The sequence below is a fragment of the Nematolebias whitei genome, chromosome 3 (assembly GCF_014905685.2).
Source record: "Nematolebias whitei isolate Nwh7 chromosome 3, NemWhi1, whole genome shotgun sequence".
Taxonomy (NCBI): Eukaryota; Metazoa; Chordata; class Actinopteri; order Cyprinodontiformes; family Rivulidae; genus Nematolebias; species Nematolebias whitei.
Window position 1 is genome coordinate 2,900,559 of NC_056500.1, and position 13,212 is coordinate 2,913,770.

At 51.9% G+C, this 13,212-nt stretch overlaps 1 protein-coding gene across 1 annotated transcript in view; it reads right to left on the minus strand.

Moving 5' to 3' along the window:
• Nucleotides 1-1,352: 1,352 nt before the first annotated feature.
• mast2 (microtubule associated serine/threonine kinase 2) overlaps nucleotides 1,353-13,212 on the minus strand; it is a 35,311-nt gene continuing 23,451 nt past the window's right edge. The window contains exons 9-29 of the mRNA XM_037697784.1: nucleotides 12,342-12,443; nucleotides 10,573-10,705; nucleotides 10,396-10,463; nucleotides 9,361-9,464; nucleotides 9,052-9,260; nucleotides 8,586-8,724; nucleotides 8,384-8,516; nucleotides 8,139-8,304; nucleotides 7,949-8,050; nucleotides 6,916-7,038; nucleotides 6,738-6,847; nucleotides 6,507-6,661; nucleotides 6,274-6,416; nucleotides 5,483-5,662; nucleotides 4,389-4,604; nucleotides 4,092-4,318; nucleotides 3,889-4,011; nucleotides 3,636-3,772; nucleotides 3,175-3,362; nucleotides 2,523-3,058; nucleotides 1,353-2,435 (exon numbers count right to left, since the gene is read on the minus strand). Coding sequence (XP_037553712.1) covers nucleotides 1,353-2,435; nucleotides 2,523-3,058; nucleotides 3,175-3,362; nucleotides 3,636-3,772; nucleotides 3,889-4,011; nucleotides 4,092-4,318; nucleotides 4,389-4,604; nucleotides 5,483-5,662; nucleotides 6,274-6,416; nucleotides 6,507-6,661; nucleotides 6,738-6,847; nucleotides 6,916-7,038; nucleotides 7,949-8,050; nucleotides 8,139-8,304; nucleotides 8,384-8,516; nucleotides 8,586-8,724; nucleotides 9,052-9,260; nucleotides 9,361-9,464; nucleotides 10,396-10,463; nucleotides 10,573-10,705; nucleotides 12,342-12,443 — 4,377 coding nt within the window. The remainder of the gene's footprint in view (nucleotides 2,436-2,522; nucleotides 3,059-3,174; nucleotides 3,363-3,635; nucleotides 3,773-3,888; nucleotides 4,012-4,091; nucleotides 4,319-4,388; nucleotides 4,605-5,482; nucleotides 5,663-6,273; nucleotides 6,417-6,506; nucleotides 6,662-6,737; nucleotides 6,848-6,915; nucleotides 7,039-7,948; nucleotides 8,051-8,138; nucleotides 8,305-8,383; nucleotides 8,517-8,585; nucleotides 8,725-9,051; nucleotides 9,261-9,360; nucleotides 9,465-10,395; nucleotides 10,464-10,572; nucleotides 10,706-12,341; nucleotides 12,444-13,212) is intronic.

A 13,212-nucleotide genomic window follows, 5' to 3' on the forward strand; every position in this document is an offset into this window, starting at 1 on the left:
GGTCCAACGACCGGAGGTCCTACGACCGGAGGTCCAACGACCGGAGGCCCAACGACCGGAGGTCCAACGACCGGAGGCCCAACGACCGGAGGCCCTACGACCGGAGGTCCAACGACCGGAGGCCCTACGACCGGAGGTCCTAGGACCGGAGGTCCAACGACCGGAGGCACAACGACCGGAGGTCCAACGACCGGAGGAACAAAGACCGGAGGCCCAACGACCGGAGGAACAAAGACCGGAGATCAAACGACCGGAGGCCCAAAGACCAGAGGGCAAACGACCGGAGGTCAAACGACCGGAGGTCAAACGACCGAAGGCCCAAAGACCAGAGGCCAAACGACCGGAGGCCCAACAACGCCCAACGATTGGAGGTCCAACAACTGGAAACCCAACAATGCCCAACGATGCACAATGACCAGAGGCACAATGACCAGAGGCACAAAGACCGGAGGTCCAACGACCGGAGGTCAAACGACCGGAGGTCCAACGACCGGACGTCAAACAACCGGAGGTCAAACGACCGGAGATCCCGGACTCAGTAATTCATCTACAGGTGCATTAATGATCAGACGAGCTGCTGGGAAATTAAAAACTCCTGAAGCTTTTGCCGTTTGCATCAAATTTAGGAGAAAAGTTTCGCTTTAAAAGACTAAAGTCATTTATTTAAAACGTCTGCGGCTTCAGTTGGACTCAACGTTTTCCTGTTTCGCTCCTAAAATCCTACAGGAAACGTGTGCTTTTATTCTGAAGGACCGGTTTCAACACCTGTTGTTCTTAATAAAACACTTTAACGACATTTGTTGCCAACATAAAAGAGAAGACAGATCTGTGAGGGACGAGTTCGTGAGCTTCAGAAACATCAGGAAAATTTTTTCTTTTTCTTTGGCGGGGGGCGGGGGGGTCCAGCTGTGTGATTTTGTACATAAAAGTGTTTTCTCTTGACTTTAAGACTTATTAGAGCTTTTTTCTTGACAATAGGAAACTTTTTTCTACGTTTTGAGATGAGGCGACAAAGACATTTCCCCCCCCCCAATTTTCAGAGTTAATAATTAAAGCAGCCATCAATTTGTTCAGCTGCACTAAAAAACTTGTTCATCTAATAAGTCATAAAGTAAAAAGAATAAATAAAACATTTAATTTGTTTTCGACGAGGCGGCAGAAAGACGGAGAGCGGTTTTAAACCGTCGGCGCGGCGAGGTCCCGCCTGCAGCCCCCCCAGGTGGCGTTTGGACTCAAAGCAGGAAGCAGAGTCTGGACTCTGACGTGACTCACGTCAACAAAAAGAACACCAGGAAGGAGCTTCCACTTCCTGTCCGTGTTCCCAACATGCAGCTCGGGAGGAAGCCGGTCTGCTACGACTTCCTGTCGGCTGCCCGGGCCTCACAGGAGCCGACGGTGGCGGCAGTGGTTGGCAGGGGGGCGGAGCTTTGATGCTGAGGCTCAGACGCGGGGGGAGTTGATGTGGCGCCGCTTGACCCTGAAGAATCTCTCTGAGAGGAAGCTTTCTGTCTGCTCAGGGACAGGTGGGGTGACGGGGGGGCAGCCGCTGGGGGGGCGTCAGTGGGCGGGGCTTCTCTGGACGCTTTCTGGTCCTTTGTGCCAAGTCTGACGGGACCCAGGACGCTCTTCGCTACCGTCGCCAGCTGGGACACAACTTCGTCTACGCCACCGTCTGTGGGTGGAGCTGGGGGGGCCACGGAGGAGCTGGATGTGGAGCTTTGACTCGCGGCGGCTGCAGCGGCGCACAGCCTCCGATTGTCGGCCTCCTTCTTCTCTTTGGGTATGCCTGGGGAGGAACAGGAGGCGCGGGGGGGCTCCGTGGTGTCAGTGGTTTGGTTGGGGGGCTCCTGTGTGTCTGTGGTGTTGCAGCCAGGGGCGGCTGCAGGCTCATTTGTTTTGGGCTCTGGTAGTGCCACCTTCGGCTTCAGGTCCTTGGGTTGAAGTGGGGGGGTCGGTTTGAGGAAGGTGTCCTTCTTGACCGAGATAAAAGCGCTGCCGCTGCCAGACGGGGTCACCCTGCTGACCTGCGATGAACTTGTGTGGCTGAATGTGGCGTGGGGGGTGGAGGGAGAGAGGCAGAGGGATGGCAGCGTGCCCCCAGGTCCAGTCCTCACTGTGGTGGGTCTCATCAGAGGAGGGGGGACGAAGGTGGCCACCCTGCGTCCGTCCTGACTGTCCTCTGAACCCTCGTCCGTCTCGTCCTCGGACGAGTCGACCTCGTGGATGGCGTCCTGTTTCTGTAGCGACTCCCGGCGCTCGGCCCGGTCCTGCCGGATCGCCGACAGCTTGTCCTTCAGTTTGCTTTTCCCCGGACCCAGACCCAGAGACCCGGACACTGAGCCCAGGACGCCGTCTCCTTCCTGACGCCCGAGCTTCCTGGAGGAGGAGGCGTGTTTGTGTAGGCTGTTCTTCTCCAGGCCTTCGCTGGCGGACTCCTGAGGAACAACCAGAGAGAACCTTCAGAACCTTCAGAACCACAAGAGCGGCACCGACTGTCCCTCACACACGGGACCGGACTTTACCTGCAGACTCTGTAAGCTCGGCTCCCTCTGCAGAACCTCCTTCTTGAACTCTGAATGACAGATGTCCAGACTGTGTTTGCGACTCCCCGCGGTCGCCCCCGCCGCCCCCCCGGCCCCGGCGGGAGACGAAGGCGAGTTGGAGAGCGAGGAGGAAATCTTTTCGGCCGACTGCACCCTCTTGAGGAGCGGCGAGCGCGGGGGCTCGGCGCTCTTCGGCCGAGACATCTGCCTCACCAGAGGCGGCGAGGAGTGGAGCTTCACTGGGAAGGACTGACCCGTGGCGGTCTGGCCCAGAGCGTGGCCCGGGAGCGGAGAGGGGGAGCGCTGAGGGGAGCTGCTCTGAGGGGTGGGGGACGGAGTGCGAGCCAGCGGGGAGAGCGGGATGTTGCCCGCAGATTTGCGGCGAGGAGAGCGGTACTGGCGCTGCAGTTTCGGGGCGAGGCCATGCAGAGAACTGGGCCGGATGTGACCGGAGCTTGCCGGGGAGTTGGGAACACTGGAACTGGGGGAGCTGCTCTGAGAGGAGTTCCCTCCAACTGAGGGGACGAGAAGAAAAATACGCAGCAGAAAATCAAACGAGTCTTAAAAACATTAAAACGTGTTTGATGTGATTTAAAGTGAAGAGCAGCAGCTGATCCCGCGTGTCCCTCACCTGAGTGGGCGGAGTCTGGCGTGGACCTGTAGCCCTGCGTCGGGCTTCGCGGCGACAGGTTGTGAGTCGGCGAGCCGGCGCCGCTCTCCCCCGACGAGAGGGAGCGGTTCAGCGAGGACAGACTGCGGCTGGTGTGGAGGAGGGACGCCTGCTTGGTGATCTTCCTGAACAAAGACGTCTTCTTCTTGCTGCGAGAGGAGACGCAAAACCACTCAAACCTTATACATTCAAATTAATTCTGGTGTTCCACACGGCTCAGTTCTTGGTCCAGTTATTTTCCATGAATGACCTGCGGTACTCTGCAGAAAGGTGCTGCATGCTGATGATTCGCTGCTGTTGTGAACTTCATCTGTGACGTCGATCGTTACAAATCTTTACGTTTGTTTAAAACAAGAACGTTTCAAAAGATTTCTGGGTTCACGTCACACTTTGAAAATGAGCGGCGTTACTCGTGCTCCCACCTGTCCTGTCCCTCCTTGCTCCGAGTCTTCTTGTTGCGTCTCGCCATCTTGGACTTGTGGCTCGTCTTGCGGGCGGGGCCGACCTTGATGGACGTGTTTTCAAACAGCGTGGCAGAAATCGACACTTTGGCTCCGCTCTGAGTGACAGAACACAGAACGGGTTCTGGACCGGCTTTTATGACTCGGTTTTGACGGTCCAAACTAAAGAACAACAAAATTCAAAGAGACCTTCAGAAAACGTCTGTGTTGCTACCTTCAGTATGAGCTCCACCACCTCGGTGTGGACCAGACCGTGGACCGGCTCGCCGTTGACGTGGGTGATCAGGTCGCCCTCCCTGAGCCCCGCCTCGTGAGCCGGACCGCCCTCCTCCACGTGCTGAGGGTGAAAACACAGGAACCTTGTTGTTTGCTGACAACTCAAGCTTTTATTGACGGTTCTGGTTCTGAAGAACTCACCCAGACCATGTGATGCACCGTGTAGATGTCCGAGTCTCCCATGTAGACCCGGATGGCTCTCAGCGTGAAGCCGTACTTCTTCCCCGCTCGGTGAATGACGATGGGCGGTTTAACGTTGGTCACGGCCGGAGACAGGTCCCGGCTCGGGGAGGAGTCCCTCGACGACGGGTTGGACGACAGCGAGTGGGGAGACATGGGGCTAGCCAGCGGGGAGGCTCCGTGGTGGTCTACAGACAAACGCTTCAGATTTATTCAGTTCTTCAGTTTACAGGAAGTCAGACTGGTGGATGTACGGACCTGCAGGGATCATCAGCGACAGCGTGGTGGCCGATGCCGACTTGATGACCTTGTTGAGCGGCTTGGAGCTCGTGTGTTTGTCTGCGTCTCCGGACAGCAGCCGATGGCGAGCCCTGCGCGCCGCCAGGTCGCTGATGGCCTTCGGAGTGGACGGAGAAACGGCGTCGGGTTTGGCAGCTCCGCCGCCGTTGACGCACACGTCGCCCGAGCTGCCCGCTGAAACGACGACAGAATCAAACAGTCGGTCTGCAGGAAGAGGACTGGATTCTGGGCGCCGCTCCGTAAAGGGACCGTTCAGGCATTTAATTCATGTGTCGCACAGTCGTAGGAATAAATGTTCAAAAACACATTTAAAGTTTTTACGAAGGCCATTTTTTAATTCCTTAAGTCAGAGGTTCTGAAACCGGGGGGTTCACCCCCACTTTGGGGGGCACCCCACTGTACTTCTCGTACTCTGAGGGGGGGCGATGTCGCGGCAGACGCTTCTATTTCCAATTGTATTTATTTAATCCTTTAAAATCTGTAGACACAAGTGCTCAGACCGTTGTCATGGCGACCGGACCGCTCACACGAGAGCAGATCTGGTCCCTCTGGGTCAGCTGTCCAGAGATGATGGAGGCGGCGAGTTCATCTCTTTAATGGAGGACAGGAGGTCAGAACATGAGACGTTTGGGAAGTTTGAGACGTCTGAGACGTCTGAGACGTTTGAGACGTTTGAGACGTCTGAGACGTCTGAGGAGCATCAAACATTAAAGGCAGATTAAAGTTTGTTCGTAAATGTTCTCGTCTCTACAAAATAATTACGTCACCAAACGATACGAAGTGCGTTAAAATATGAAAACCATCACAAAGCACTGAGTCTGAGACGACGGACGGTGTGTGTGTGTGTGTGAGAGTGTGTGTGTGTGTGTGGGGGGGGGCGGGGGGACGACCAAATGAAAGGTAAAACCTGCAGCTTCTACTAGTTTGTGTAGTTTCATTTAGTTGGACAGCAGATCTTCATCAACTGAACTGTAAACGCTCAAGGTTAGCTCAAGGTTAGCCCCCCCCCCCCACCATCTGTTCAGAGCGTCTGGTTTTATAAAGACACTGACGTGTGAGCGTGGCCCGGCTCTGCTGGCTGCAGGAGGAGCTGGGGGTGGGCGGAGACTCATCCAGCTTCGGCTCTCTCTCAGCCGGGAGCTCGGGGATGGCCAGAGGGAGCTCCTCGCACCGGGGGCCTCTCACCACGCTGGGCCCCAACAGGCTGGGACTCTTCCTGCTGCCGGCGCCGCCTGACACAAACCGGACCCAAGAAAAACGTCAGTTCAACAAGCTCCGCCTTCATCTGCGTCTGACGACGTTCGGCTACTAAAGTCGCAGCTCCATGTCCCTGCTGCAGCTGAACATTCAGACGTAGATCTTTAGTTTTCAAGACAAATATCACAGCTGAACATCAGCTGAACGTCAGCCAAACGTCAGCCGAATGACAGCTGAACGTCAGCCGAACGTCATCTGAACGTCAGCTGAACGTTAGCCGAACATTAGCTGAACGTCAGCTGAACGTCATCTGAACATCAGCCGAACATCAACCGAACATCAGCTGAACGTCAGCTGAACGTCATCTGAACGTCAGCTGAACGTCAGCCGAACATCAGCCGAACGTCATCCGAACATCATCCGAACGTCAGCTGAACGTCATCTGAATGTCAGCCGAACGTCATCCGAACATCAGCCGAACGTCATCTGAACGTCATCCGAACATCATCTGAACGTCAGCCGAACGTCAGCCGAACGTCAGTTGATGTTCAGACTTGTTTTTAATTCGTCTCCTGAGTTGGAGGCTGAACTGAAGCGGTTCTCCTCCTGAAGGAGGTGAACTCAGGTCACGTTACGCCTCCTTCACCTGAGCCTCCTTCCTCCTCGGAGGAAATGGCGAAGCGGGGCATCTCGATGATGGCGGAGCAGCAGCGCCTCCTGACGGTCAGCGGCGGGCTGGAGTCGCTCTCCGTGTGGGACGACTCGGAGACGGACAGACGCTTCCTCAGGCTGAGGACGTGAGGACAGACAGAGTTCAGCTCGTTCCAGGACGTCCACGATGAACCTGCAGAACTCTGGAGGGACGAGGGATCGACTCACATCTCTGGAGATCCGACGAGCCAGGACCGGTCTCTGGACCTGAGACCGCTCAGGCTGTCGATGCGGTCTCCTCCCTCCTCGCTGAGGCTGCGTTTGGTCGGAGGAGGCGTCCTCTTCTCCTCGTGCAGAGACAGACGCTCCATGCTGCTGTAAACCTGCACAGAACCACAGGTGGGTCAGCTGGTTCCGACCCAGTAACAGACTCAGAGTCCACGGCAGGCGGGTCGGTACCTTGCTGAAGCGAGGGGAGCAGGAGGAGAACTGTCGGATCTCCACGTGTTCGTCGTCGTTGGTGTCCTCCTCTTCCTCCGAGTCCACGTGGTGGTACCGGTCCGAACGAGCTGGCAGACAAACAGAACCAGTCAGCGGTGCGGCTGCGGGCGCCGGAACACGTGAAGGAGGAACGTACTGTCGAAGTAGCTGGTGTCGTCCTCGGACTCCAGCTGAGGGATGAACTCGGCCTTCTGCCTCAGCAGGCTGTTCCAGTCCAGGTCCGAGAAGAACGGGTGCTGCTTCACCTCGAAGGCACTTCCTGCAGAGACCGACCCCAAGGAGGCGGAGAAACCGTTAACAGAACCGAGCACAGGCCGAGATTTCTGCAGCATTTACCGTAATTTCTGGATTATAAGCTGCAACATTTTCACACACTTTGAACCCCGCGGCTTAAACAACGCTGCCGATAATTAATGTTTGTTTCTGACGGACTAACGAGCTTCCTGCCCCCAAAAACAAATGTAGGTAAACGTAGATGTTTAACATGTTAGAATGCACCAGAATGCAGGAAATGACATCTTCTTTATTCAAAATTCAAAAGTTGCTCTGCACATGCCCCCCCCACCCACTCCCCCCTTTTTGCTCCGCGGAGCGCAAGCTAGCAGGAGGAATATGAATGTAAGCTACTGTATTTATTATTTTGAACCAGCCGTGTTAACGGCATTGTTCATAAAAAATATTTACTGTTTGTATTTGTGTACGTTCCCGGTACGTATTTAATTAAACGTAAAAAAATCTTTCTGTGTAAATATCTCGTGCTATAACGTGGACACACGTGGCTTGTACACAAACACGGCCTGTGCATGTGCACAGCTGTTTCGTTGTTTAATTTAGTGTGTGGATTATTCTGGGTGCGCTCCGTAATCTGGAAACTACAGTAAATAAAAGAACGAGGACGTTTCACCTCCACCTGGGAGCTTCCTCAGTTTGTAAATTTTATTTTTAAATCGTAAGAGTTTTAAAGAACCGTGAAAGAATAAAATCTTCTGCAGCGGTTTCGTACGGGACGCTCTGCGGGTGTTTCCCGTTTGTTCAGATCGTTTTTGGACCTGGTCACTGTGAGCTGTCAATCAAAGCTGAGGTCAAGTTAAATGCAGATGTTTGGTGAACAGATCTGGACCCGTGATGTTCTGCAGAGGGTTCTGACGGAGGAGGGGAGGGTGGGTTACCGGTGCCGAGTCGTTCCAGAGGATTTTGTCGGAGCAGTTTGGAGATGAGGTCCTGAGCGTCCAGAGGAAGAGCTTCATCGTCCTCCGGCCACACGATCTCATCTGACACAAACAGAAACAAAGACGGGTGAGTTTTTGGACCGCAGCGGGTCAACGTGTCCCTTAAACCACCGGCGTCCGACCCACTCACCGCTGATGACCTGACCGAACAGTTCCTCCGGCGTGTCTCCGAAGAAGGGAGCGCAGCCCACCAGGAACTCGTACAGGATGACCCCCATGGCCCACCAGTCCACCGGCTTCCCGTAGCCCTGACGCAGGATCACTTCGGGGGCGATGTACTCCGGGGTGCCACACACCTGCAGACGAGTCGGGGAGCTCAGAACAAAGTTCTGGTTGGTTTCTACTCCAGACAGAAAACCAGACGTGAGGCGGTACCTGTTTATCCAGGAACTCGCGGGTGTCCTTCTCGATGTGTCCCTCGTAAAGGTTTGTGGTGAGGCTCATCAGGCCGATCTTAGAGAGACCAAAGTCCGTCAGCTTGATGTGTCCCATGGAGGTGATGAGGAGGCTGGAACACAGAGGAACACCCAGTTTCAGTACACGTCAGTAAAAACGTTTAAAGAAGTTTCTGTCCTACTTGTCAGGTTTGAGGTCTCGGTGGACGATGCCGTAGTTATGAAGATACTCCAAGGCGAGGACGGTCTCGGCGAAGTACATGCGAGCCATATCGACCGGCAGGGCTCCGATGTTCTTCAGCAGCGTGGCACAGTCCCCGCCTTCACGCCAGAAACACGAGGCGAGACCAGTTAGTCCGACCACACATTAAAAACCAGGACAGCACAAACTGCAGCCACGAGGAAAGGTACAAAGAAAAACAGGTTGCCATGGTGATTCCCCCCTTTTCTAGGGAGCGGGGGGAGGAGGCGGAGTTTACAGCTGCACTCTTTACATGAGAGAAAACAACAAGACTAGAACGTGAATTTCAAATCAGCCTCATCGAACTTTTAAAAGGTGGAACTGAATCTTTCTGTGAATCCAGCAGGTCTGAACAGGAACCGGGACCTTCAATACTAAAACCCAGCAGGTGGTGGACGAGCTCTTACCCTCCACGTACTCCATCACCATGCAGAGGTGCCTCCTGGTCTCAAAGGAACAGAACATGGAGACCACAAACGGGTTCTCAGCGAACGTCAGGATGTCCCGCTCCACAAAGGCCTGCTGGATCTGGTTCCTCAGGATCAGGTTCTGCTTGTTGATCTTCTTCATGGCGAATCGTTGCCTGGTTTCCTTGTGACGAACGAGATAAACCGCCCTTCATGACAAAGACAAAGACGCACGGCCGGTGAAAACGTGTCGGGATAACTTTAACCAGAATCCAGAATTAGAGCCGTGACCTGAGGCCGCTCTCGTACCCGTAGGCTCCGTTACTGATCAGCTTGATGGTTTCAAAGTCCTCCTCTCGAGGGGTTTTGGTCTTAGTCTGAGGTGGAGCAGCTGGGACCGTTGTGCTTTGACTCTGCAGCAAAATAAAAAGAAATACAAACTATAACAAAGGCAAAAAACTCCACGAACGCCGAGCGCAGAATGACCGAAGAAGCTGAAACTGAGTTGGTAAAGGTAAAAGTAGCAAAACACTAGCTAAAAGGCTAACACAGCAAAATGACAGCTAAAAGAAACAAAACACTAGAAAAAAATAGAAAAGCACAAGCTGAAAGTTAAATGTAGTGAAAGGCAAGATAAGAGCTAAAAGTATTAAAAGACTAGCTAGGCGCCAAAGTATCAAGAGGCTAGCTAGGTGCTAAAGAAGCAAAAAGGTAGCTAGGTGTTAAAACTGCAAAAGGCTAGCTAGATGCTAAAGAAGCAAAAGGATAGCTAGGTGCTAAAACTGCAAAATCCTAGCTAGGTGCTAAAACTGCAAAATCCTAGCTAGGTGCTAAAACTGCAAAAGGCTAGCTAGGTGCTAAAGAAGCAAAAAGCTAGCTAGGTGCTAAAGAAGCAAAAGGCTAGCTAGGTGCTAAAGAAGCAAAAAGCTAGCTAGGTGCTAAAGAAGCAAAAGGCTAGCTAGGTGCTAAAACTGCTAAATCCTAGCTAGGTGCTAAAACTGCAAAAGGCTAGCTAGGTGCTAAAGAAGCAAAAGGCTAGCTAGGTGCTAAAGAAGCAAAAGGCTAGCTAGGTGCTAAAGAAGCAAAAAGCTAGCTAGGTGCTAAAGCAGCAAAAGGCTAGCTAGGTGCTAAAGAAGCAAAAGGCTAGCTATGCGTTAAAATCAGCAAAACATAGCTAACAGCTAGACGTAGCAGGGTGGTAGCTAAAAGTAGCATAAGCAGACGGAGCCAGTAGCTGAAACAACTTTTAGAACAACGTTTGTGAAATGAATAAATTTCTGTCGGTAAAACATTTTTAAATAAAGTGAAACGTTTTGAAAAGTCAAAGTTCTGTTTGTGACTCACGTCCACAGAATCGTCGGTCTCGGGGGTTTCTGGGTTCCCGCTGTCGTAGCTGCTCAGCTGAGTCATTTCTGTAAACAGTTTGTTGATCAGACCGAGGAGAATCGTTCAGGTTTCCATCAAACAACAAACAAACAAAAACACTAAACAATAAATAGTAAATAAAGTTGGAGGTTTTACCCTCCAGAGGGTCTCTGGTGAGTCCCAGCTGGCTGATGATGTATCGGGGGATGTCGGACTTGATGCCCTGACCCTCCTTAGCGTGGCCCTCAGCTGCTTCCAACAGGTGGTAAAACTCCTCAGGATCAAACTCCTGGAGGAGGAGGAGGAGGAGGAGGAGGAGGAGGAGGAGAAACACGACAGAGTTTATTTAACACACAGACAGAAAGTAAAAACTGGACCTAAACATTTAAAAGAAACGCTGAGTGGATCCTGAACCCTGCAGGAAAAACCAAAACAGAAACAGACCTGGGTATGTGGGGAGGTACCAGATAACTACCAGGTATATTACCAGGTAAGTACTGGGTAAGTACCAGGTAAATTACCAGGTAAGTACTGGGTAAGTACCAGGTAAATTACCAGGTAAGTACTGGGTAAGTACCAGGTAAATTACCAGATAAGTACTGGGTAAGTACCAGATAACTACCAGGTAAGGTACTACATGTTATCAGGTAACTACATGGTAAGTACCAGGTAAGTTTCAGGTTATAGTGTGTATTACTAGAGTATATTTGATTACCAGATAATAAAAGTGTCACACAGGTAATACAGGTAAGCCGTCAGGTGAATGAAAGAAACAGAATCTTTGCTGGTTTGACCTCAGAGCAGCAGGTTGGAGACAGGGATGGACGTTGGACCAGAATGAGACATCTTTTGTCCTCATATTTGTGTTTGACCTCTCATAGATGTAGAGTAACCCCCCCTCCTCCTCCTCCTCCTCCTCTGTGTGATGTCACAACTCCTCCAACAGGTGAGCCATCAAAACCAGTGAGGTGAGTCCACGTCCCTGTCCTCCATCTGTCTCATGTCTTCGTCTCATGTCTTTGTCTCAGTTGTCTCATTAACCTGAACTTCGTCTGGTTTGACCCAAACCCGAGCTGAACCTCGCAGTCAGTTTAATTTGGTCGGTTCGTTAAGACGTTCTAAAACTCTCACAGGAAGTGATGAAAGTTTTCTGATCCGAGGGTGGAGCCTCGAAAAGATCATCAGTTAAAGACGAACAGACGTAAAGAACTAAACAGGAACAAACATGATCGCCCGCCGCCATCACGGACATCAGTGAACCGGATCCTGGGTCCACAGGGATGGGAAAAGACAGGGTCCTGGGTCTACAGGGACAAGGCAAAATTATGAGTCCATAGGATCAGGACCGGATGGGATCCTGGGCTGTCACTGAAGAGACGTGACGGGCTCCTGGTTCCAGCTGGATGAGGTGAGACAGGATCCTGGCTGCCAGGAACAAGATGGGATCTTGGGTTTGTGGGTCAAGACAAGATCCTGGGTCCACAGGGTTGCAACGAGTTGGGATTCTGGGTTCACTGAGACCAATTGGGATAGGACCCTGGGTCTCTGGGGACAAGACAGGATGAGAGGACGCCCTGTGTCCACGGGAATGAGACGAACTTGAAGAATATTATTTATAAAAATCTTTCCTGACCTTTCTTCTGTAATTTGTCCTGAGTGTCTTCAGAAGTAAGACCAGGTCTTTCAGACCAGGATCTGAAGACAAGATCCTGTCTTCAGACCAGGCTCTTCAGACCAGGTCCTTCAGCTGTCCGTGACCTTTGAACCCGTCTGGGAATGACTGAGGAACAGTTTACGAATAATAAAGTGGTTTTCTCATCCGTGCCGACTTCCTGTGGAACCTTCAGGTCTTCCTGACTCGTTCTGAGGTGGAACAAACGGAGAACGTTCCTTCTCTAAAGAAAGAAACGACGTTCGTCTCTCACCAGACACTCCAGGAGCCGAGCGGGCCGGGCGATGATGATCATCAGCTTCTTGATGAGCTGAGTGACGAAGGCGACCTCCACGCTCTCCGAGCGCTCGTGAGCCTGAAACAGAAACACTGTTTTAATCCAAGGGTCAAGGGTCAAGGGTCAAGGGTCAAGATTCTTCATTGTCATTCTCATCACACGTGGGACATGAGGTGGAATGAAATTGTGCACTCAAGGTCCCAGTTACACCAAAAATATAAACTATAAAATATAATGTTCACTTTTAAATGTTGGACAAAAAAACATTCCAGGAGTTTCAATGAAGCTGATACTTTAGCTACTTTTAGCTTGTTGCCAACATCTAGCACATTGTCATTTTAGCTACTTTTTTAGGCAACAATTTGTTTTCAGCTACTTAATTGCTGCTTTCAGCTTTTAGTTACCTTGTAGCTAAATTTAGCTTTTAGCTACAATTTAGCTAACTTTAGCTCCTGAACTGCTTGTTTTTAATTCTTTGTGTTTCTGGTCATAACTCTTGTCCTCTTTTTGTCCACTCGTTGTCTTCTCTCTGTACTGACTTCATCCTGTCTCTGTAATGTCTTCTTCCTGTCTCTGTCCTGTCTTCATCTTGTCTCTGTCCTGTCTTCATCTTGTCTCTGGTCCTGTCTTCATCCTGTCTCTGGCTTGTCTTCATCTCGTCTCTGCACTGTCTTAATCCTGTCTTCGTCCTGTCTCTGGTCCTGTCTTCATCCAGTCTCTGGTACTGTCTCCAGCCTGTCTCTAGTCCTGTCTTCATCCTGTCTCTGGTTTGGTCTCCATCCTGTCTCTGGTACTGTCTCCATCCTGTCTCTGGTCCTGTCTTCATCCTGTCTCTGGTCCTGTCTTC